General features: G+C 34.2%; 1 protein-coding gene across 2 annotated transcripts in view; it reads right to left on the reverse strand.

Moving 5' to 3' along the window:
• The window catches only part of CSMD1 (CUB and Sushi multiple domains 1), a 1,059,975-nt gene that overhangs the window by 112,983 nt on the left and 920,407 nt on the right, over positions 1 to 26,585 (reverse strand). For both annotated transcript variants that reach the window (XM_074538179.1, XM_074538178.1), the window contains exons 38-41: positions 19,150 to 19,268; positions 15,383 to 15,452; positions 13,343 to 13,459; positions 9,299 to 9,508 (exon numbers count right to left, since the gene is read on the reverse strand). In XM_074538179.1, the coding sequence (XP_074394280.1) occupies positions 9,299 to 9,508; positions 13,343 to 13,459; positions 15,383 to 15,452; positions 19,150 to 19,268 (516 nt within the window). The remainder of the gene's footprint in view (positions 1 to 9,298; positions 9,509 to 13,342; positions 13,460 to 15,382; positions 15,453 to 19,149; positions 19,269 to 26,585) is intronic.

A 26,585-nucleotide genomic window follows, 5' to 3' on the forward strand; every position in this document is an offset into this window, starting at 1 on the left:
ATGCCTGGTATACAAACTGGGAGTAGTTACCCAGAAGGGTGGCTTGTCTGGGTTCAGAAAGGGAGCTCTGGCATCAGCCAGCAGGTGGTAAGGAAACTGTGGACTGCAATGAGGTCTCTCCTCAATCTCCTTCAAGCTGGACGGACCCAGGGACCTCAGCCATTCGCCATGCAGCTTCACCTCAAAGCCCTTCACCTTCTTTGTTGCCCTGCCATGGACTCTCCCCAATTGTTTAAAATCTTTCATTTATTGCAGTGCCCAAACGTGAACACAGGACTCGAGGTGAGGCCACACCAGAGCAGAGCAGGACAATCCCCTCCCTTACCTGCTGGTGATGCTGCCCCTGATGCCCCCAGGACAGGGCTGGCCCTCCTGGCTCTCAGGGCACTGCTGGCTCATGTTCAACTTGCCACTGCTCAGGACCCAGCGGTCCCTTTCTGTGGCACTGCTTTCCAGCATCTCTTTCCCCAGCCTGTCTGTACAGCCAGAGTTGGTTCATTCCAGGTGAAAAAATCCAGCACTTTCCCTCATTGAACTTCCTATGGTTGGTGATTGCCCAACCTTTAATTTGCTGAGGTTTTTCTGCAGGGCCTCTGTGCCTTCAAGGGAGTCAGCACTCTTTCAAGTTTTATTTTATCTGCCAGCTTTCTTAGTATCTCTTCCAGTCCTGCCTCCAGGTCACCTACAAAGATGTGGGAGGGCACAGGGCCTAAGATGGAGCCCAGTGGGACCCCACTAGTGCCAGGTCCCCAGTGTGATGTCACCCCAGTTACTGTCACCCTTTGTGCCCAAAGCATGAGCCAGTTGCTCACTCATCATGAGATGTGTTTATCCAGCTGTGTGCTGGACATTTTGACCACAAAGATCCTGTAAGAAACAGTATCAAGAGCTTTCCTGAAATCCAAGTTCACATAAACTGACTTCCTGTGTTTCACTAAGTGGGTTGTTTTGTCATAAAAAGAAAACCAGGTTTCATAAGCAAGATTTTCCTCTCGTGAAGTTGTGCTAGCTATGACCAATGATTGCGCTGTCTTGTGTTTTTCAGTACTTCCAGAATTAGGTTCCTCATAAGTTTACCAGGCACTGAAATGAGAGTGACAGGCCTGTAGTTTCTTGGATCCTCCTTCTTGCCTTTCTTGAAAACTGGTACAATGTTGACCAGCTTCAAGTCAGCTGGCACCTCTCCACACTCCCAAGACTGCTCTAAAATTGAGAGAGGTTTTTCAATTACATCAGACAGCTCTTTGATGTCACTTGGATAAATCCTATCAGCCTCATAGATTTGTTAACAGCATCCCCTACTGTCATTTGGATTGTAAATTAAAAAAAAAACAAAACAAAACAAAACAAAGCCTACCTTTTAAAATTCTAGCTACTCTTTATTGAGGAATGCATATGCTTTTCGCCTGTTGTACATAAGGAAAACTAAACACATACAGAAATTTTGGGGGTTTGTTCTGGTATTTGTTTTTGTAAGAGGAGAACCTGTGCCAAAAGCAGATCACCGTAACTTTGAAGGTCAGTCAGTTAGGGGTGAAAGAACTTGCATATGAGCAGAGTAAAACTATTTGTTTTGCTATTTGTTATTTCAGAAAATAAGATATAAAATTTTAACATACTCTGCTTGTATTTTCTGGTATAAATTATATAGATGACTCATAAATTATTGGTCAGGGGATCCATGTGACTATGATATTATGATTTATAGGTCATTCAGGAAATGTTTTATAGTTTTGACATAAATATTAATTATATTCTTCTTTGCTCTTTTGATATATGCAATAACACCTGATTTAACAGAGCAATTCATTATTCAGTAGTCAAGACTGACAAATACTGACAACATATCCTGATGTCACACCTTGCAATAGAAAACTCTTTCTATGAGTGTCATGGCCAAAGATTTGTTTGCTACTGAGCTTTACTGAGATTCCATTTGACTGCAGACAAAAACTAGTGAGAGCCTGAAATAAAATGTAAAGGATCTGAGGAAAAGATTTAATTCCAATACTGACAGCAGTCAAGTACTTGAATTTTAAAATTATCCCATATAGCCATTTGCCATTTATTTGCTCAGTATATTTTCCACTGATAAGAAAAGATTGTAAATCACAAAAGAAATTTAATTGATTCTCCGTTGCCTTGTTGTTATGGTTCAAATGTATTTGCCATCTTACATAAGCACTAGGGTGACTTATTGGCTTTCCAAGCGCCACACACCTCTGTAACACTTAAACATGGAAAAAATTGCTTTTCAGAAAAATTGTATCAGCAGGGAATTGAGCATGCAATCACTAAAATGCTAGGAAAGCTCACAATTAACTCACTTAAAACCTTCATTTAGGCTTATTGAACATTCCTCCCGTATTATGATATGGAAAACTACTGACTCAATAAAAAATATCCACTTCTCAGACTAGACTGTTTTTTGGAAGTTTTTTGAAGCCACAAGTTTTTTTGGAAAGAAACTTTAAAGTGGATCTAGTTCCAACTTCCCTGTCATGGGCATAGACATATTTCAGTAGATCAGGTTGCTAAAAGTGCCATCTAAACTGAAGATGTTCCATCTAACTGAAGATCATCAGAGATTCACAGCTTTTCTTGTTTCAGTGTCTCACCACCTTCATTTTATGATCCTTATGTCCAATCTAGATCTACTATATTTTGATTTAAAATTGCTGACCCTTCTAACTAAAGACCTTGGTAAAAGGTCTCTTCTCTTATTTTTAAAAAGACCCTCTTAAACACTGAAAGGCCACAACAAGGACTTCCTGAAACCTTCTTCTTTGGGCTGAACCCCAACTCTCTCAGCCTTCCTTCACAGATGTGCTCCAGCCTGCTGTTTACTTTGTAGTCTCCCTCTGCACCAACTCTAACAGAGCCGTGCCTCTCGCGCTGGAAGCACCAGAGCTGAAAGCAGAGCTCCAGGTGGAGTCTCAAGAGAGCAAAACAGAGGGAGAGAATCACCCCCTTGATGGCCATGCCTCCTTTTATGGAAGCCCAGGATGCAGACTGCTGGAGCACAGGATAGGCCTGGCAATCTGGAAGCTCAGTTTATTGTTGTAGGCACCAAACAGCATCATCTTTACAGATGCCGTGACTCAGGGCTAGAATCACGAAACATAATTAATGATTTAGAAAATAATTTGTTACAAGGCCCTCAAAAAATTGTGTTTTCTTTCCTTTAGCATTCCTGCCTTAGGACATAATTTGAAACCATTTTAAAAATACAGTAACTTTTCAACAATCCCTTTTTCATTCCATGATTCATAAGACTCAGAAGCTCCATCATTTTTTTTTTTTCCAGTTAAAGGCCATCAGATTTAACATGTTTAAATCACGTTTTGTGTGTGCATGAGTGTTTGGGGAAGAAAGGGATGGCAATTAGGACATTTTTCTGTGTATTTTCTGGAACATATTCCTCAAACTCTCAAATACATGAGAGTAAGATTCTTATTTGATGTTCATCTTTATCTTATATTGAAATTCAGAGCAGACTGAAAATAGTCTTACAGTTCCAATAATAGGAACTAGGACTTCCACAGAAAAAATAATACAAGTCAAAAATTTATTCTGATTCCCTTAAAGAAGCTCTAGTCCTAAAGGGAAAGTTATGTGGGAAAAAAAAAAAAAAGATGTTCCATAAATATTAAAAGCTGAGGTAACATTAATATAGACAGGAATTAAAACCCACAAATATGCCTTATGAACCATTAGACTGTGTTCTTCTGTGCACTGAATTCTGTTATGAATCCCTCAAAGGCCATAAAAGCTATTTATTTCTTCTGACCTGGCATAACAGCTTGCCAATCAGACTTCTGTGACTGTTCTTCTCAGGTCTATTGTACAGAGACTGTTTATATCTCAGGCATCGAGATTTGACATGTATGGGGGTCTCAGAATCTCAAGATCACCAGTCAAATGATATATAGAAATGCTCTTTTAAGTATTTGTGGTTGTTTCCTCTCTGCTGTTTTACACAGGTGGCAAAACTGCAACACTCATAACAAAAAGCAGTCATTCTCAATACTTATTTTTTTCTAACTAAACACTACAACACTTATTTCAACAGTAGAAAAATGTAATTAAACTTAAATGTTGCTCTTTAAAGAATCAGGACTTTGAATGTCCTTTCATTATCCTGAAAAAAAATTCTAATTTTTTTCAGTAATTCAACAGGCAATCCCTGTGAACTTCCTTTTTGCTGCAAGTGAAACAAAAGGTTCCACAACACACAGAAATTTAGCAATCCATCTTTAATTCAATGGAATGCCCACCATTCCCAATGCATTGCAATTGCAAAGCTGAAGGGAAAAGAGAACATGAAAATACCAGAGCATAAACCAATAAGAATCTGATCAGCAATGGTACTGAGAGCTGTAATTTCCCCTGGGTTCTGCTAAGGAGACAAAGCTTTTTTAATGCATTCAGAAATACACAGTACCTAAGTGATTTAGGTTATATTTTCAAATCCTGTGCTGTGAGAATTCATGGGCTCAAGGACCAGCACTAGATCCCTACATATATGGATAGAAAATATTTTACAGTTCTCAGTGTGCATTCACTTTTCTTCTTCACAAAAATAATGGGTTCAGAGTACAATCCCAAGCTATATTAAGATTCAATCTCATAACCATTTTTCTGCCTTCAGAAAATCAGTAGAAAAGCTGAGAAATAGCATTATTAGTTTCATAATTCACTCTACAATGTTCATATTCTTTGCTTTCCCTTGAGATGAGGGATTATCAAAAAACCTAATCCTTCAAAAAATGCTAAGATCTCTAGAAAACTTCTTTTTTTTATAGCATGCAAGCTTGATTAAATAAACATATTCACCCACCTCTCTCTATTTTTAGATTGGTATCTACAAAAAAGGTATTTACCTAGCAAAAATAGTGCGCTACCTCAGTGCCACTGCCTATTGTATTCTGGTTAGCAGAAAAGGCAATTATTTCCACTTAAAAAAATCAGTCCTTGAATTGAACTGAGTATAGTACCATATGGTAAAAACCCGGAATTTAATCATAAATCCCTTTTAGTGTAATTTAAATACAACGCATTAGATTAGAATTAAGCTATGCAAGTTTGTGGGCACTCCTGATATGTAACACATTCACTAATATGCAACAAATTCATGAAGAAGAATGGATTTGGCAAATGTGACTGTAACTATGGATTATTTTTTTCTACTCTTCTTTTTTTAAGGGTAAATTAAATTAATTTCACTATTAGAAAAGTAATGCTTTTTTTTGTTTATAAAACTTTTTACTTTTTTCCCCCAATTATAGTATATTAGGACATCCTAAAATGAGATAAATTAGAAGCAGTCTGAACAAAAACACCTGGTTAAATGTATAAAGATGTCAGGAGCTCAGCTCCATTTGCTTTGCTGTGCAAATTTATTTATAGAAATGACAAAAGTGGACAACCTAACTGTGTGAGCATCAACTGGACTAAAAATAAACTCTTAGTTTTCCATATATAACAGTACTCCTTTTGCCCATAAGAAGATTTTGAATGTGACACCCACACCAATCTCTCACATTTTATTTCGCTCCCACATTTATATACCATGAATAGCAGTTAGGGAAGACATTGCATATTAAATTGAGTTGAGACAAAGAATATTCTGACTTGGTAGACAGCAAGCCAAACTGAATTGGTATCTATGGATTAATGCTGCATCTTTCTTCTCAAAAAGGGCTTTATTTCAGAACTGTGTGATTTGACTGAAATTGGCCAATGGTATCAAACTTACATAACAAATGTATACTCAGAAGGGTGACAGCCAGACAATAAAACAATGCTAAATTCCATCATCCAAAGAAATCAGGCTATGATTTGTATGACATTTGATTTACTGAAAGGAAAACAACACTTTTAATAGGGAAGAAAGGAGAAGGAAAAGAATAACATTGGAGTAATGAAGAATTATTTTTCAATTCAAGTTTTTTGCAGATAGTCTAAGAGGAAGAGAGAGTAATTGAGAAATATAATACTAGAAAGAGTAGGAAAATCCAGAGATAATCCTTCAGAAAAGATAGCTAAGTATCAAGGGCAACAAATGTGGAACAGGAAAAAGAAAGTCAGTTATGAAAAGCAACATACGCTTTGTATGATACAAAATAAAGCAAGCAATAAAATTGCTCATTTGTGAACCACTGGCATTTTCTTACAGAAGGGAGGAGAAGAATAGGGAATACACTGAAACAATACTTTCCAAAGTTCATAGATTATGGATATCTAATTGGGTGTTCAATAATTCCCTATATGTTCTAAATAATGCTGAGCAAGTTATTTTAGTTTAATGATATGAAGTTATAATATATGATGACCATAGAATTGCTAGATCTTCTCAGTAGAAATAACTAGTGTAATCTGTGATCTCAGAGGCAACAGAGTTGCTGCTTCATGAAGAAAAGTAAGCACATGCAAGACAATTAATTTTTAAAGAAGAAAAGTCCCATATCTGTTTGTAGAAAACAGAACACAAGTAAATTAAAAATTCAATAGAGTAAGCTTAGCTGTTATCTCCTAATCACTTAAAAATCAAACACAACCAACTTACCAACTTTCCACATTAGGAAAAAAAACCCCAAAATCATAAATGTCTTTCAGAATAACTCTTTTCTTTTTTCAGCAGTTGATTTTTTTTTTTTTAATTGAAGTGGATTATATTTTCAGGTTTTTTAAAATGTTTTAAACCCATACATTTTTAATATAAACATATATATTCATACAGACACATGTACATACACTAAAATACTGTCTCTATAGGTAAGGAGTAATACATAAAAATAAAATGCATGAGTTGTCTTTACAGAAGAAATTGTTTTGCATTTTACTGATGGGAAGCATACAACTGGATGAATTCATATGCATTTGGTAGTGCAAATATAACCACACCTACACTTTTTGTGAAATGAGATAATTGCTACCTATATTTTTTTATCTGAAATTAGAATGGCAGAAATATCACTTAATTTAACTGTATCTCTTTCTTGGTTTTTTTTTTGTTCTACTACTATAACTATTAGACTCATAACTTAGCAATGAAAAGTCTTATCAAATTATTACTATTGCTGAGAATTTAATACTTTTTCTGGATTTTTTCTATAAGTACTTGGAAAATACTACTACAAGTTTCTGAATTTCAATGAACAATACTTTTTTGACATTTTCTTTATTTTGAGAAAACTGCTAACACAATCTTCATAATTTAAAAAATATTTTATTATAAGGCCCACGTAATGCAAAAATGCAATATTCCATAATACCTTGCTCTGGATTTAAGTGAATTGCTTTTCCAATGTTTACATAATAGGATAAAATTTTACACTGTCATTGAGGCACTCATGATCATAGTTTTGTTGACAGGTGACAAGTAGCAAGTGGGAGAAGTAAAAAGCATGCAAATTATCCACAAAGCAACTGATTTTAACAAGAGATGGTTAGAATGAACAAAAAAAAATAGCAGTTCCTATTATATCATGTCTTCATCACATTCCCATTTATTTCAGAGGAGACCAAACAATCCTACTGGACTAAGCGAGAAAGGGAAGAATAGAAGAAAAGAGTAATAAAACTATGCACTTGTTGTGTAAGCTGCAACACTGCCTCTGGAAGAACATGTACAGTCTACAAACAACGTATGTTTAACTACAAGTTTCAGGGCAGAAAAGTAAGGAAGAGCTTGTTGTGGCAAGGAAAAATACACTAAATAGAACCAGAACAAAGAGTACTGGAAAATATATTACATGGCTTTGTATTGTACTTTTATGTCATTTCTATAACTTGACAATCACAATTATTTTTAACTGCTCAGAAGGAAACTAAGACTAGGTGGGTGTGATTTGAAAATATTCCATACTTGTAAGACTATGTAACAGAAAAAATTCTACAGATGGCAGAGAGTCATGATTTACTTTGTGGGCATACTTTATGAGCATCAGACTAATTCAGGTGTTCAGAATCTTCCTTGCTGTCCATTGACTCCATAGATATGATCGAGGTATAAATCTATATGTGTGTGTGTATGTAAATAAATGCTATACTGGACCTGGAAGTTACAGAGTTCACTGTCTTCATAGAACCTCATGTGGTGCTGTATCTTTGGTTTGTGGCCAAAAGAATACTGATAACACAGGAATGTTCTGGCTTTTGCTGAATAGCATCAAGGCCATCTCTGTTCCCCACTATGCTCTGCCAGTAAATAAATTGGGAATGTACAATAGGGTGGGTGAGGACACGACAAGGGAGATGACCTGAACTAACAAGAGATTGTCCATACCACATAAAATCATGTTCAGCAACTAAAGAGAAAAGAGTGGGACTAGAGACATAAGGCATCTTTGGCAGGGCATCAGTCTGCCTGTGGGAGGTGGAGAATTGTTGCCTTTGCATCACTTTTATTTTCTTCCTCTCTTCTTCACCTTATCCTTCACCAGTTAAACAATGTTTTTTATCTTGGTCTCCAAGATCTCTTGCTTTTAGTATTCCTTTCTTCTTCCCCAATCCCACTGGGGTGGGTAGGAGGTGAGCAAGTGGTTATGTGGTGTTTAACTGCCCAATACTGTAAGCACCCAACACATAATTAAGTTACCCAAATTAAAATCCTAGAATAAGGTAGCATTAACTCCCTCACAGATATCCAAAAATTAAACCAGCCATTCCATTATGTTAAACTGTTCAGCTCCTGTAATAGTGCTCAACTTTTGACTGTAAGACTATTTTAACAGTCCAAAAATATGCACAAACTAATGATGTTTTGTCACTAGTGGGAAAAAAACAAGCAACAAACAATGAAGATAAAGCAAAACAGTAAATGACCACAAAAAAGTTCACATTTTCAAATGCTGATTATATGTGTTTGAAAATGGATATAAAATGTATTATCTGATGCTTTTTCATTTCCTGGTAATTTTCACTGGAGTCTAGAGTGCAAATACATAAAATAGTGAATTATAAAACTTTTCACCTGAATATTTAAAATTAATTACTGTTACATTAGTCATAGAAAGATTATATAAATGGGAAAACAAGACAGTGAATACTAGAAGCATGAATTGGTAACAGTATAACTTAGTAGAATGGAAAGGGTTGTCATCTTATCGTGTGTGACCTTTGGCAAATAACATCACTTTCTTCTCAGGCTTTTACATCAATAGAACAAAGATTCCAACTCAAGATAATTTAAATTTTAAAAATTCCAACCTATTTATTAAACAATCTACAGATTTTAAAATGCTATGTAATATATACAAAACATATAAAAACCATTGTGCTAATTCATCCTTACCTTGGTAAGTCAGCTTAAATCCTTGCCTGTTTTCCGAATGATCACTATAAAAATGGACAAGTGTTTCATGAGTGGTACTTAGCAAGGGAGATGGGAGTTCCATTCCACTAAACTGGCCAATCATAGAACTGGTGTGGTGAGGCCCATTCTGAATTTCAAGGAAATCATGATTTGCTTCGGTGGAGAAATTCAGAAACTGAATGTGTGCACCTGTAGCATTGAGAAAGGAAGAAAAGCTTTATAACTCATGTTGCTTAATAGTAAAGCATGCAAATAAAAATAAAATTATAATAGTTGTTACTATATTTATTCTTCAGTTACTATTTAAAGTGGGATGCTTGAGTTAAAGAAATAGCTGCTAAGAATTAAAAGAGTTGGAGTTTCTAATTTTTTTGGTTACCCATAAATATTATAATCACACATGAAGGGACAAATTAATGTAAGCCATAAAGTCAAAAAGTCAACATAGGGATTTTTCATATTTCTAAACCAATCAACAGAAAGACTCATGGGAGGGGCAAATCACAAATCCTGCTGTACCATGGTATGGCTGAGACTCTGCCATCCCAAGTGCATCCCTGTAGCTGCACAAGGCCTCTCCCAGAGGCTCAGGATCAGCTAGGTTATGTACAGAGAAAATTTTCTGAGGAAGTTTACCTACCTAGTTCCAGTTATCTACTCTACCTCATTTTTCCTGCTCTGGGCCACCTTTATTTGTCTCCTTTTCCCTCTAACTTGGCCCAGCATGTCTTTGGAGCCATTTTACCTCATATACAGCCTTATAAGATGCACTGAACTCCAGATTGGAAACAGGAACTTCAGACAATTTACCACAGACCCTCTCCAGGAATCGGTGCTTGAACAAGGCTTTTCAGTATTCAAAACATGCGGAACAGTTGGAAGTAAAAGCAAACTCTCATGGGAAGAGCTGTTTTGCAGTTTTGGCACTACTTCCTCTGGACTAAGGACAAGAAATCCAGTCTTAAACCATGTGTTTGTATCATATCAAAACAAAAATGAGGGATGAATCCCTGGTTTGGAGACCTAGCGCCAAGTAACTTGCAACTGCACTTTTTGGGCCTAACTTTGCTTGGTAGACTATGAAGAAGCAGCTGTAACATAATAAAACAGAATTACTGAATGAGCCAGCAAAGGAGTGTGAAAACAGTCAATGCCTTAACTGTGCTTGACATTCTTACTTAGCAGTAGAGACGTATTCTTCATTGCACAAGAGAACATTATAGATTAATTACCAGAGTAATAGATTACCGGGGTAATGTACTCAGTCTTGTTTATAGCTGATTTCTTCACCTCTTTGGTTTAAGATTGAATCAATGGTATAAAAAAGAGGGTTTTTTTCTACACGTGAAATTAAATAAGCTACCAAATAAAGTGGGTTTTATGGAACACTTGTTAAAGTATGGGATATTTTATTCTAGTGCCTTCTCTGACCTGCGCAAAGTGAGAATTATGAAAAGAAATATTTCAGCTGCTGAATAACAACACTTTACACAGCACCATCAATAGAGAGGTACACAGCAAACATATCAGAGTCATAATATCAGCCATCTCTGTATGAAGTTTGAGATGGCTAGTCTAACTTGAATGGAGTCACTAATTTTGCAATGCCCTCAGGATCTGAGATGAGTTAGGGCATCAAGCAGCCCGGAAACATCTTGACTTCAATATCAGGAGCTAGCGATTCCCAACAGAGACTGGATGTCAGCACCATAGAATTGATAAAGAATTGAGCAGCTACTTAATATTATATCTAAATTGCGAAAGTGACAAGCAGGTAATCAAATCCGACATACTTGCATAGAGCCCAAACATTGTTTATGTATTTGAATAAAAGTAATCTACTGTTATGAATTATTCTCTGATGAGCCATGGAGAACCTTTAAAATTGAATTCTAATTTAATTTCTGAGAAGGAATTTTTATGTATAGTTGTATATATTCAGTATAGAACAGGTTTGTGTTTTAAAAGTGTAAAAGTAGATCTAAAGATAATTAAAAAAAAAAAACACTTCCTAAAGCAGCTTCAAATGTGCTAATTTTAATTAGAGAACACACTGTATGTGTCCCCTCAAGCCTTAAATCCAAGTTTATACAATTTTTAAATGTCAATTTGACATGTCACAGAAGAATTTTTCTACACTAAGCAATTTCTTATATAAAATTACATGGAATAAACCTGATAACTACAGAGAATAAATAATTATCTGGTCAAACTATAAATATATTACTTTCTGCTTGAATCTCAACAGCACTTCCTCTCTCACTTGAATGTACTCTGAATAATGAAAATTCCAAGCTGAGGTAATTGTTTTTATAAATGGTTATTAATTCACAGCGACAAAAGATCATTTTAAAATCACAACAACTCACTTGAAAAATATATATTTTCTATTTTAAAATATTTGGATTTTAGTAGTGTCTTCTTTTACATGACATATATTTTCATGTCATGAAGAGAGCACTGTATTTGGGGCACATTTAGCTCCCACAATTTTATTGTTATTTGTTTAAGCACACAGGTTTTTTTTGAAACAATAGGATATATGTAAACAAATAGCTTTTCAGTAGACAAGCTTATACTTCTAATTAAAATAATATCCAAGTGGAAGTAGTTTGGGAAAGATCACATCAAGTACAATTTTTAAACCAGATATAAAGATATTATATGTGAATTCTGTGACAAATACTTGGGGAAAAATATCACTGATGGAATTTGGTGGTAAAAAACATTCTTTGTAGTATTTTTAAAGGCAATGATAGATCTGTGCTATAAATACCTTGTATGTGTTAAAACCCATACTAAAAAAAAACTATTGTCTTTTCTATTTATAGAATTAACATCACCAGAGGCCTTCAGAAATGTGAGAGAAGTAATAACAGGATAAAAGATGCTCCTGTGCAATTAATTAATGAAACATTTTCTACATGGAAAAGCTTACAGAAAAAGAGTAACTCTGAGACATGTGAAGGACTATTTTTCAAAGGCAGCATTGTAATTACCTAATTAGGATGACATTGCTTATAATTTATATTTCCCACAAATGTAGCCGGAGAATGTCCATACTAGTGAAGGGTGTACTGCCTGTGGTTCTCCTACATCTGCAAGGATATCTAAGGCTACTAAGGCTATCCATAATTATGATGGATCAGTTTTACCAGGTGTTCACTGATAAAGAGCACTATTCTAAACAGCAGCAAAGTATTTTTTACAGATTAACTTAGTAAAATACTATGAAAGTAGTACATCTCACTACAAAAATCCCTCTTATGATTTCAAAAGGAGAATATGGAAAATAAACTCATTTCCTCGAACAGGGAGAGTAAATTTAGTAATGATTTTTTAAAATTATTTTTCTTATTGAGCATTGGCATTGAATTTACAGTATGGGACATGAAGTTTCACAGCAAGAAAACTTATTCCTCTTTCAGTTCTGATAATGATAGAAGATTGTGTTTTGTACATGAACTTATAGATTCCTTATTATCAATGATTACCTTTTCAGGATAGTCATTAGTTATTTGAGAATATATTTATGTATTACAATAGTTTTAGTGTGTTAAACTATTCTTAGTTGGTAACTATAATCTAGGATTTGGAATACAGTTTGAGAGTGCTTTTAACCAAATTCATAGTTCTAGAAGTCAGGTTTTTTCTATTTTTATAGAATATAAAAAACTATTTTAAAAGTCACTTGGAGAACGAAAGACCGTTATTTAATTTAGAAGTCAAAATATTTATTTCATCTGATATATCTTCATTCCAGAGATCTCATTTACTTTGAAATCAGTTTTTGAGACAGGCTGAGTTAATAACAAGTTGCTCTGGCAAAGACACATTTTAAAATTGCCAACCATTTTCATTTCAAATATAGCAAATAATTATGTAAAGGTTCACAATACATCCACTGGATAAAATCTACTTCATATTGGAAGTAAAATATTTATATTAATATTATATATATATATATATATATTTAAATCTCATGATTTCAAATAATTGATCATCCAATGTAAGTTTACTTACCATATCCAATAGGCAATAAAATTTTCCATGTACAATCTAAGTTACTAGGGTAATTTCCAGGAAAACCTGGGCTCAGGATCACCCCAGCCATATTTGTCAGTGTTCCACCACATTTAGCTATTAAAAACAAAAAGAAAATCACAATATTTTTTATTAATATTATTTCTCAGTATTTGAAATATGCTTAATTCAAAATGGAGTTTTCATTTAGTTCCCATGACCCAAAAGCAGTAAAATTTATCATAGTCAAAACACTCCTCATGAAGGAGGAAAAAAAAAAGGATGCAATTTAGAGCAAAATCTTTACTTAAGGTGATATGTTCAGTGTAATATAACTACGAGTGTGTAGTTGCACATATAGACCAGGTCTGGTGCTATGTTGAGATATGTTTCACAATCAGATAAACGAATTTGGAATTAAACTGAATTATGATCCCAAATCATGATGCAGCAAAAAATATATTAATATAACCAATATAACACTTGCATTTAAAAACAAGCAAGGAAAACAAACCTTATCACAATTTTTACTTTAATTCAGAAAGAAAATAGACTTGCTGCATAACAGAATAATTCTTTGCTTTCTATTGTTATGCTTCTATTCAGCAAATTCATATATTTGGAAATTGAAAACGCATTTGCATCATTTAGAATGATAAAAAGCTAAGACATAAATACATGAAGCATCCTGCAATAAAGTGGCTAAGTTTACACATATGCTAGGACACTAATATGAAGCAAGAATAACTTCAAGAAATCAAATAAGAATATTGCAATTTTATATTTATTATTTGAGGATAAGGCCTGTGAGTCTCCAGTCAGGCATTACATTGACACATGATCTGATAACACAGTTGTGATACTGTGATACTGTCTGTTGTAATAATCACACTGATTTTGGCTTGCATTCTATAAAAATCAATATTTTTAGTGTTAGAGGTGAGAGAAGGAGAGTTATGTTTTAAGCTCAATGTTTTCAAGAAAGAACTATATTTATTATGCAAAGTGAAACATAAGATTATCATGAAAAGAAAAGAAGCAACAGAAGTGTCCAAAACCCAAACCACCCATCCTTGAATACATTTTCCATTTCTAAAACTGATTGGAAAGAAATGCACTACCTTCGTATCAATCAAACTTGAATCCTTCTGTAGAAGTTGGCAATACAAAATAATGCATGGGCTCAACTTGACAAGGAATCTCTTCCACATTAGTGTTGTACAGTGTCATACCAATATTCTGAATTCCTCTTAGATATGAAACTAAGAGGAACAGCTTTCGATGATTATTCAAATTAAAAGCATTCACTGAAGAATGTATTTCAAAGCTAAAGTGACAGTACATTATGAAGGACATATGCTTCTCACTCCTCACTTCCTGTTTTTTCTTGAAATAAGCATACCAAAATACTGCAGAATCTCGACTCTCTTAACTTTTGTTTAATCAAGAAAAAGAACTGCAGATGATTATTTTCTATACACAGAAAACTCAAATCTGTTTGGCTAAGGTCTAAATGAACTAAGAGGAAAATGCTATTTAGCTTTACTTTTCAACTCAGCATAATTTAACAACTTTCTCAGAGGAAAAGAGCCAGTCTTTTCTGGATCCCTGAAATTTCTTTTCGTTCCACCACTCCTGAAGGCTTGGCTTCAAGCTGCTCTCCACTGCCTGCTTCTTTAGAAAATCTTCTAGGTGCTCTGCATGAACTGCCTAAGTTTTCCAATTTGAGCATGCTGCAAAAGGAATCTCTTAATGCCATGAGGAAGATTCAGTCTGATTCAAAGCAGATTATTCAGGAAAAGCGAAACAATGGTTAACATATGGGTTTCCTCCTTTGCCCACTCTCACAATATTTTTTAAAAATAGCATTTAACCATTTATAGACAAAACATTATCTTTTTTTTCCCGTATTTCATAGATACAAATGGAAATTCAAAAAAGTTTTGAATGAAGCAGAATTAAGTTGAGGAACAATGGGCATGACAAGGTCAGGAGTTTCTTGTGACTGATGGTCAGAAAACTGAAAACGGGTTTCCATACCAATGCAGAGAGGAGATGGATAGTTCCAGCGTCGAACTGTTCCTGGCATACAAGAAATATGAGAACGGCCCTGTTTGGAAAGGGCAAAATATCAGATTACAGATACTCATTTATGGGACTTTCCTGAGAGACAGAGCTACACAGGACCTCCTTGATAATCTAATTAATATATGTTCTTATTTCAGCCAACTACATAATAATTGCTTAAATAAAAATCTATTTTCAAATAGTTAAGGTTTTATGTTCTTATTTTTCTCTTGGATAAATGTTCTAAAACATCTTTCCTCTGGTATCTTGAAAATTTCTTAAAAGTAGAAGCAACTACGTGCTCTCATCTGATTAGTTCACTGCCTGTTTCAATTCCAGTGTGTTCCATCTGCAGTGCAAGCATAGTGGTTGAGTTTTATGCTGCAACCTGTAGTGAATCAACCATTGCTCTGCGTGATTACTACAGACACGGAGAGGAATTTGTTCCTCATCTACTTACTACAGATGTTCAATGTGGACCATGCCAAGACTGCCATCAACAAATAGCAGCAGGCCTTGACCCCTCACATGGCCTCACAACACGACCCACTGCATTCATGCAACATCTTGGCAGACAGCTGTAGAAATACAAGTGCCTCTTTATATAGCTGTCACATTTCATTTACTCTGTCTAAAAAAAAAAAAATCACAGGAACCAAGCAGACTTATGTGATGGCAGGAAGTAAATCAAGGCATGGCTGTAGCTTGCACAGTCTAGTCCCACATACCTCAGGGGGAATGCCTAGGATCAAAATGCTCCCATCTTTGTTTTCCCTAGGAACAGTTCAAACTATTAGTAGCAGAAAAAGTCTTGTTTTTGTCAATTCTGTCCTTTGAGATACTCAGGTTATGCATTCTGCTGCTGAAGCTCAAAAGCTGAATAAACTGGCAGGAGTGAGAGCAACTGATACAAAGATTGAGACACAGGACTGAGAACAGGGTTTAATTTCTGTTTTGATCATTTGAATATAAAAACTCGTGCTAGTCACTTAATATCCTGAGCTTATTTTGATCAGGTGTATTATGAGTATAAAATTTTGTAAGGCAGAACATTTTATCAATGTAATGTGAAGATTTATTTAAATATTATTTGTCCATAGCAATCATAATCTCATAGAAATAAGAAAAAGAATGAATAGGTAAACTGCAGTAAAAGAAAATCCATTTGATGACATTTCTTCCACACCATTTGTAATGTTTACACTCTACCTTAAATAAAGTTCATATAGAACTGCATGGAATAAAACTCCTCTAATTAATCATTTAGTTAAGTATATTTGGGCAATCACGTTCTGAAAGCCAAACTGAAACACATACAGAAAATTACTTGGAAGGAAAAAGGGATCAGTTTTCACTAAAATAATGAAAAATACATTAGTCTTTTTCTTCTAAAAACACTCCAAATTGGTAATTCAATAAAAATATTTTTCTTAAAAGCTACATTTCTAAAGGAAAATAAGTGCATGCACTTACTGTGTCATCTTAGTTACTTGCAAAATGGATGAAGTTTTGAATAATTTAATTAATGCAATATTCCCTGTTTCACTTCCTCTTTCTAGTCTTCCAAGACTGCATTATTTTATTTTATTCTCTTTTTCTAGTTTTCTGTGATTGCATGTCTCTGATGTGAGTTAAGGGGGAAGATGGAATTTAAGTAGCACAGTCAGGAAAAACATTAAATAGCCTATAAAGGATCTTTTGAAAAATACAATTAAATGATTCCTCTAGCTTCAAGCCTCTTTCCAACAAGAGCACACTCTGATTTCAGTCTTTTAAAGTTCCCTCCTGTGGGGAGACACTTAATCCTACAGCTAGCAATTATGTTTCTCATGCATCTCCAGGTAGTAGTTTGAGCTCTATGACTTTTCTGGTAAGTCTCAATTATAAACTAATCCACAGCTGATTGTTATTGCTAGCTGTGAATATGTTCTCTAAAGATTGAGGATAAATTCACAGCTAAAGAGAAAAAAAATATTATTAAAAGTTATGCTGGTCTGTATTTGTTGAATAGAAAACATACTGTGCCTCATTGAACACTATTTTCATTATTATTTCTCTTTAATTTGGATCCTATTTTACTTGTCCTGTCTGACTAACATGCTATATGTATAGATACATATGCACTTTCTTACAGCAGAGTCCATACAGCATAGCAATTTTTATCAATATTTTGAAAATATTCAAACTATTTTCTACTGAATTTGGATATTGAAGATCTTTGTTTTACACTTTGAACAAGCTCATAAAACTAGGTTTTACATATGTCAGCTTCCACAGCTAGTATTAAAATTTTAGATGTATTGAAAAAGAGGTTTATAGTTGGAATATATACAGTTAAGGAACAACATGCTATGAAATTTTAAGAAAGTATTTCATAATAGAATCCCTGTAAATATATAGAAAAAGTCCAGTTAGTCATATGAGAGGGCTACAGATAAGAGCTGCCCACAGACAAAAGACATTATATGGTTTTGTGTTAGTGATATACACAGTGTATTGAAATTTAGCTTTAATACAGATGAGAGTTTTGTTGTGTGCAGCTCTCTTCTTCAAAAATGTATCATTATTTTATAATAATACCGTATTTATGAACTTGCATTCTGATTGTTTTTGTAAGTAAGAGTAGATCCAAAACATCAAGCCAGGGCTAACAATGTGTATCTTCAGAAGTTTTCCAGTACTTATTCCAATCACTTCTGAAGTATTCCTATCCTACTGTTATCACTCCACATCAGTGTTTCACCAGTACTATTTTAAGTATAGACAGAATATTTGATGATGCTGTCTCTTGAGCATGTATCCATTTCTAATCCATGTAATAAAAAAACAAATAATGATGCCCTTTTTCAATGTGCAAGATTTGGATATTTGTAAAAGTTGAAAAAGGTAGGGATAAAAGAGTCTGCAATATGATGGGCAATACAAGTAGAGGTCATCCCAACAAATCTAAGCAGTTTCAAGTTTGATACCTGTGTTAACCTTTTGATATTACTGATGAAGAATGATACTTTAAGAGTAAAGTTCCTGTTCTAACATGAAACCTTAGTATGAATCAGTACTTGGAGGAGTAAGGCTGATTATCTCTAGTGTCACAATAAAAATCTAAACAGCTGATTGAGATTAGATGGCTGGCTTTTATATTAAATTAATTGTGTTATATGGAGATCATTTCCCATCTCCATAGGAAACCATTAGTATAGGCTTAGTTTTTTCACTTATTTCCTATCAAATCACTGTCATAAGCTTAGCCATAAATCAGATGTTTACATAAATGTATTTCAGTCATAACAGCTCAGAAGGAGCGACCAGGATCACAGCAATGAGGAACTAAACAAACATGTCTTGGCAATTATATGAGAAGCAATTATATAGCAGCCTAGACAAATAAATCCCGCAAAAGGAAGAAACATAGCACTCTATAGTGTAGTACTATAAAAATTTTCTAGAGAAAACATTTTCGCCATGTTATTTCACTGTCCATTTTGATGGCTGTTACTGCTCAATGATATGTTGATGATCTAAGACAAAATTTCCCAGCCCAGATTTACTGAGGGACAGAAATGCCACACATTTGTAGCTTTATAATTTGGGAGCACTCACATAGGCTCTACCTAAATCATCTCTATGTACACACGACAGACTCTTCATTAGAATATGTTTTTGACCAGTCTCTTGGCATTTTATTCCCGGCAATCATTCCACAGTGTATTATTCAAAGCAAAAAAGAAAGAAAGAAATACCTGTAATGTATATCCTGGCTCACAATGAAATGACAAAACATCATTCACCATATATCTATCTCCTGATTTGATCCCATTGCTAGGAATTACTGGTTCTGGACAGGCAGCAAGACCTACAGCTGGAAAAAGTAAAGGCAAAGATTGAAAAAAACATAGATAAGTGGAGAGCAGGTCTTCACTGATATTCTCTGCCTTAATGAATTATTTCCACAGAATTATGGGTATTTAAAAAAACATTAAGAATTCATTTCAACAATAAACTGAAATTTTGCTTAAAACACAGAAATTTTCACAACTGTTCTACAGAATATGAGTGGTATGGCTGAAGCACAAAGATTATACACTGTGACCAATTACCAGGTCACATTGCTATGACACACTACACAGTTTTATAGTCTCCAAAGCAGTATTATGATTTTAGCTTGTTAAAAATCCTAGGTTTTATTTGTTTGCTCATTTTGCTTTACTGGGGTTTTTTAGTCCTTTTTTGTCCTTGTGAAGGTAGTGGAGAGAGAAAAATGGAATACATTTTATGCATATACTCTCTTTTCAACAATAAATGAGCAGAATTTATTGGTGGTTCCTTATTTTTAGGCAACTCCATGGACTATAAAGACATTTAGACATTGAAATTTAGTACTTTAATCCAAAACTCAGTCTTTGCATAGGTGTCACTGGATAGTCTGTTCTTAATTGTTTTTAAGCCAGGTGTGAGAAAACAAAAGATTAGTTTAACAAAGATTCTCCATTATTAGTAATTTCCTAAATTTGTTCACCTAATTTGGCAACCTAAAGTATAAAATTCTGCTTTTTGTCAAGTGTGTGTTATTGTTTTGTCTTGTGTGCTATCTAAGGAGTTTGCTAGTCAGCACTACTGAAAATTAATATCAACTTTTCCAAGTGAAAATACTGCAAATGAACAAGACAGTTGACAAATGGGAGAGTAGATTAAGTAATTCTGTGCTTTTAAGATTTTTCTTGCAAACACAAGGACCAGAAGAAGCAATTTGTAAGTTCATGGTCTGACAACAGAATCTCATTTGCTTCATGTGAAAAACCTTTTATGAAGTCAAATATCAATCTTAAATACAATTTTAATTATTAAATATTTATTTGAGAAAATTACTCCTGAAACATCATTATGTTGTTTTTTTTATGTTTTATGAGAATATGATCTGTAGAAGCCAAGAATGGAATTTCCATAATGTGTGAGAAGATATTTTGAGAACTGATTAGCACAAAATTCTGTAAAGAGCAGAGAAACATGATACTTTGCTGAATGAGATCCTGTGCATCCTTTAATTCAGTTGCATGGAAAAAAAACCCTGACTACTACTCTCAATATCTTCCTATGAAATCTAACCTGTTTGGTGACAGCATGTGCAACTGGAGTGTGTTTAGTACAGAAATTGCATTATTTGACAATACTGACTGTATTCTGATATGTGACATGTTAGTCTGTTGTTCCAGCTAGTTCATCATGAAACAATATCTGATATTATTCACTGAGACCCTAGCCTTTCTAGGGAAATACAATTTTCTTACAGGTAATGTTAATCACACATTTTCATACAGACATAGTTTTAACTTTATGGCATAAACCATTATGTATGTACTTTTCATCACTCAAATATAAATGCCTTACAAATATTAAATGCACAAATAAAAATCTCACACAATTCCACTCTTTTCCAAGTTTTAGCTGGAGTAAATACATTTTTCCTGATAAAGCACAAGGAATTCTGAAATAGTTTTCATACTTTGACAAGAAATTGTGATTGCTGTGCCATTTTTTTTCTTTCCTGAAATTAAGTTCTATGGTCCTCAATGTTCCTTGTTAGTCCTGTGCCCTTGAGTTTCAATACATTTCACTTTTTTCAGGAATGAAGGTATTGTCAAGCCATTCAAGTTCTGATTAAAAACCATCAAGGTATGAAGTAAAGGCTTCATAACAAATTATGCAAGAAGTATCAAACAAAAAATTTCAAATTTTCAAATAAAGAAAAATTTAATAGTTGCAAATAATGGGATCTCCATGAAGCAGTTATTTTGTCTTCCGGAATTTATAATTTAGGAAAATATATGAATGTGTTTTAAAGATTTTCAGAAATTTCTGTCGTAGAATTTACAAATTTTTATATTCTTCCAATATAATCAACTTTCAAATGATGTTATGGTGACTTTCCATGGCCACTAGGAATCTCATGTGTGGTCACTATGTGGGACTGTAATGTTCCAAAAAATCATGGAGATATTGTCATTAACTTCAATGGTTTGGGTTTTGCTGCAGGTTAACTAGTATCATTCTTTTGGTCAATCAGCCTGTATTCCACAATATCATAGAAGTATTTGCATCTGGAAAGTTTGAGTATAGGTACTAAATAGCTGTGATATGCATTCACACAAACTGTTTCAGCATGAAGTGAAATGTAATACCTCATCTCAGTAATTCAAATTACCATATACAGACTGCTGTTCACTAATTTGCAAATCCAGTGTTCAGATGCAACTGAAGAAAATCAACGCTCATTTCTGCATTTTCTCACCCTTCTTATTCTTGAATAGAAAATAAAATTTAAAAAGATCTGCTCCAAGATAACTGTTTTTAAATAAATAAGCACCTAACAAAGATGCAGTGACTAAATTGCTTACAGATATCTATGTACTTGCTGAATTCTGTGAATATAACTTTGAGGTTCACTTCCTGTCATCAAGAAATTTGTATTTTGGAACTCAGCATTCCTGTATATTGAGAGTGACAGGCTTGGATCTGTATGAATAAAGTTACTTTTACATATTTTTTCTGAGTTACAGAAACAGCTGTAACAGTGGATGCATAGCAATACTCATAATGTGCTTGTTATATCCATCATTGGTTGAATAGCATATAGAATTTAAACAGACTATGATCAATCAAAAACCTTCAAATTAAATTTCTATGTAACTGAAATTGTGGTATACTGTGTTTTTATATTTAACAGATTCTAATAATTAGGTTAAAAACTTTTTTCCTGCTAGCTTCTTACACTTTTCAAAACATTTTGTATACACTACTTCTTTGGTCTGAAAAATGATGCAAATTATAGAATATTTTATCAGAATGTCATAAAACATTTTGACTTCTTTTGATATACCTCATATTAAGAAGCAATGTTACTACCCCAAAAGCAAGAGGAAGTTGAAAGCAGAATCAAACACTATTCTTTGAATCCTCAAATCTCTGTTATTCTAACCATTCCATAATACTTGCCCAGTGTAGTTCGAAAATTAATTTAGTTAGAACAGGTCCAAACATCAAAAGAATGCTTGAGAGAAAGCAAACAAATTCTGGTATCTGAGGACAAACTTGGAATCTTAAATATTCAGAGACTCGGAAATACATTATTAAACTAGGTTTTAGGTGAACAGTCAGTAATACAGGGAAAACATGTTAAATGTCAAGTCCAAGCAATCAAAAAAGGAGCAAGGATTTCTTAAGTGCATACTTTTCAGAGCTCAGCTTCTGCTATGCAGTACAAAACAGAGCACATCAATGTCAAGAGTGATAACCCTCTCCCTGACCTTCTTCCACTTACTGTTTGCTAAACACTTTCTTGACTCTGCTGTGGCATAAGACAAATATGCTTTACTTACATAATTATATCCATGCCTACAATTACCTCAAATTCTGTCCAAACATCACTGCCACTGCTGGCAGAAAGAAAATCCTTCCTGGCATATCTGACAATGTGAATGCCCATTAGTGTCCATTTTAGAAAGCTGAGAACTGGACAGCACAAGAATGTCTTGACAGTCGGACCAAAAGTCATCAAGCTTTCATTTTTCAATTCCTCCCACACTATGCAGCTAACAAGAACATATTATGCTTTACTATATCACAAACATCAAGCTGGAGTGAATTGCTCTTTCCATTTTGATGATGGTGTATATCAAAATCCAAGCTGTCCCTTTCAAAACTTCATGCTTCAGACACTAGCCTAGAAAATGTCTTTATCTCAATGAGTTACTGCAGAGAGATCACATTCTTGTCAACATCTAGTAAGTTGCACAGATATATGGACAGGATCAGGACCTGCTAAATTAAAAATGGCATGTTTATGATTCATACCTGCCTTAACATGGGGAAACAGAAAAGACTTGCACTGAAGAGCTACATTAAAATCCAAATTGCATGAAAGATCTTAAACTGGACCTCTGAAATATAATATGCTACTTGGAAGGATATATTTTATTCTCTGCTAGTGTGATTTTTATATTTTAAATTATTAGATATCTTCATGATAGAGAAGTACTACAAAAGACAGTCAATTGCTCTCTATTTCAGCTGCCAAGAGCCTTCAACACTTGAAAGGACATGATAGAGTGGCTTCAGAAAAGGACATGTTGGTTAAAAGTAAGATTATGTTCTCATACATAGTCCATACTCTTGGTATAGCAGTAAACTAAAAGCTCACAAAATGAGTGATGCTGACCTGTGCCATATATCCTAATTCAGGTTAGTAGAGCTGGATGACACTATAAAAATATTGTTTACATAAAAGAACATTTTTACTGAAAAGTCTAATTCTAACCCCTTAATTTGGAGAGATAGATTAGATAGATAGATAGATAGATAGATAGATACTTATAGGCATTTAAAAAGGTGGCCTAAACCTATATATCAATATTCAGCATACATTCAGTTTTTACTAAAACAAACTTGACTCTAAATGAGAAGACCAAGCAGCATGTGGAGAAAAGCAATTATTTCCAGACTTTTTATTTTTTCATTTGTTTGAATATTAAGGAAAACATTTAAACTACCACTGAATAAATACATGAGGTTTTAAGACCCAGCTTAAAAGATTGGTGGTCACAAATGCAGTGGAATTAAACAGTCACATTTCCAGAAGAAATAATTTGTATAGTTGATTCCTTCATTCATTAGATTAAAAGTAATTAAATAAATGGGATATTTATTCTTCCTACTGTTGTACATACTAGGAATGCAACAAAACACTATTTGATTTGACTTGCTGTTGGTAGTGAAAATAATTATGTTTGGTATTGATTCTAGCACATGCATATGAAGGATTAGTTAAATGATTAATTCTCATCTTTTCCACAGTAACCTGTTGCATATTTTACTGCTTTGTTAACCACAGGTTGCTGCAACCAGTTTAAAAACCTGCAGCCCTTGTGAAATAACAGGAAATGACATAGTAGCCCTCAACAATATTTACAATTCTGTTGTGACTACAAGGAAATTTTTCTAAGGCACTGACCAATTATTTATTTTAATATGAGTTTGTGTATCTGACTTGAAAAACAAAACAAAACCAAAACCCAAACAAATAAAAAAACAAAACCCAAATAACAATGAAACAAAGGAAAAAAAAATCTATGTCATCAATCTGACCATAGCATACAAATCCAGTAGACCACTTAACTTGGGCAAATGAACTTTTACATTCTTAATGTCTAACACAAAAACATCCTAAAGTAAATGACAAAGTTATATTATTTGCCTTAACACTTGTGTGCTCTTGAAGGCTACAAAGGAAACCTATGCACTGCCTAGATTAGACATAGATTTAGGTTTGCAGGAGCACACTGTCCAGATCCTTCCCATGAAAATAAAGACATTCATAGAAAAAACTTGCAAATGGACAGGGCAAGAGAAAGACATTGTTAAAAGGAAGAAAATGTTTCAAGAAATATAGCTATTCTTATTCAATCATTTGAATCATCTTGAAATATTTACGATTTGAATAAGCTTTTATCAGTGGCTGAAGCTTGGATAAAGTATTTACGAATTTCTATAAATTTACTTCAAAACAATATACAGTGTAGAATGTAGGTGATCAAATGATAGCAAATTAAATATATCTTACTGAAGTAAAGTTTTCCCTACATAGTGATCCAAACTCAGGCATGTTTATAGCATTTACACTGGTGAAATATCTTCTAAATAGAAATACTTCTCCATTTATTCTAAAATATGATACGCAAGTTGTAGAGGCATAGTTTTTATTGTGGGTAAACAATTTAATAGTGCCTTAAGGACACTCTGTTGCACCTTGTTCCTTAGAATTTCTTCTGGGATGAAGGGAATGTTCCTAAATAAGTCTCACTTTCTAATGCTGTAATGAAGACTTTTTATATAAGAGCATCAAGGTTCTGCAGAATACTGTAATGGTTAGTTTAGAGCAGTTTCAGCTATTACTCTAATTTGTAATTTATGTAAAATTTAAGGCTGGATTAAACACCACTAGGTCCACTTAATGTCTTCTATCCCTGCTGTAGTCTGCTGATGTAGGTTTGGGATTTCAAATTTGGACTCAAGGTGCTGAACAGCTTCTTATTGTCAATTGATATTTCTGTTAGTATCTATAGTAGGAAAACTAATTGTCTTCACTCTAATTCCTAACTGTCTTTCCTCTAGAGAAGTAATTATATCACAGACTCATAGAATATGCTTATTTGGGCGGGACCCAAAAGGATCATCAAATCCTACTCTTTGCTCTGCACAGGACATCCCAAGAGTCACACTGTGTGACTGAGAGAATTCTCCAAATGCTCCTTGAGCTCTGTCAGGCTTGGTGCTGTGACCACTGCCCGGGGGAGGCATTCCAGTGCCCAAACACCCTTTGGGTGAAGAATTTTTTGCTGATATCCAACCTACAAGTCCCCTGACACAACTTCAGGCCATTCCCTTGGTTCTGTCACTGTCACCACAGAGATCAGTGTCTGTCCCTCCTCTCCCCCTCACAAGGAGCTGTAAGTGAGAGAGGTCTCCCCTCAGTCTCCTCCAGGCTGAACAGACCCAGTGACCTCAGCACGTCCTCACACAGCTCCCCCTCAATGCCCTTCACTGTCCTCACAACCTTCCTTCAGAAACTTTTTAATAGCTTAATGTCATTTTTAGAGTTGATTATACCTGAAAGTTACATCTACAAAGCATTTTATCTAGAAAGAATCAAGGGACAAACAAACAATGCAAGTGTGCAGGGCTAAGAGTTGGATTCAATGATCCCAATGGGTTCCTTATAACTCAACATATTCTATGAGTCTATGCCTATTAATATATTTCTCCTTATTTAATTTTTTTTTTTTACATTTATTGAAAGTATCTGATGTTCTAACATAGCATTTCACATTGAATGTTTTTTTCCCATACAGGTGATATTTTTGTGTTTTCTTTATTAACATAACCCTTTAGCAAAATGATGTTTTATTCCAAATTTTAGATTGCCTTCTGAACCAAAGGTATTTATTTTTCAGATGCTGCTTCAAATATTAGGTGACCAAACAATCAGAAACTTCAGAATTCATAATCAAACACTAGCAATATCTGCAGAGAAAAGTATTTCCTTCTCTGCTTTTTTCTTGATCTGAAGAGGTGACTGCTCAACGTAAATCTGCAAATTCTTTCTGTGGGAACTTGCTCAGTTTCT

The sequence above is a fragment of the Zonotrichia albicollis genome, chromosome 3 (genome assembly GCF_047830755.1).
Source record: "Zonotrichia albicollis isolate bZonAlb1 chromosome 3, bZonAlb1.hap1, whole genome shotgun sequence".
In the NCBI taxonomy this organism is placed as follows: Eukaryota; Metazoa; Chordata; class Aves; order Passeriformes; family Passerellidae; genus Zonotrichia; species Zonotrichia albicollis.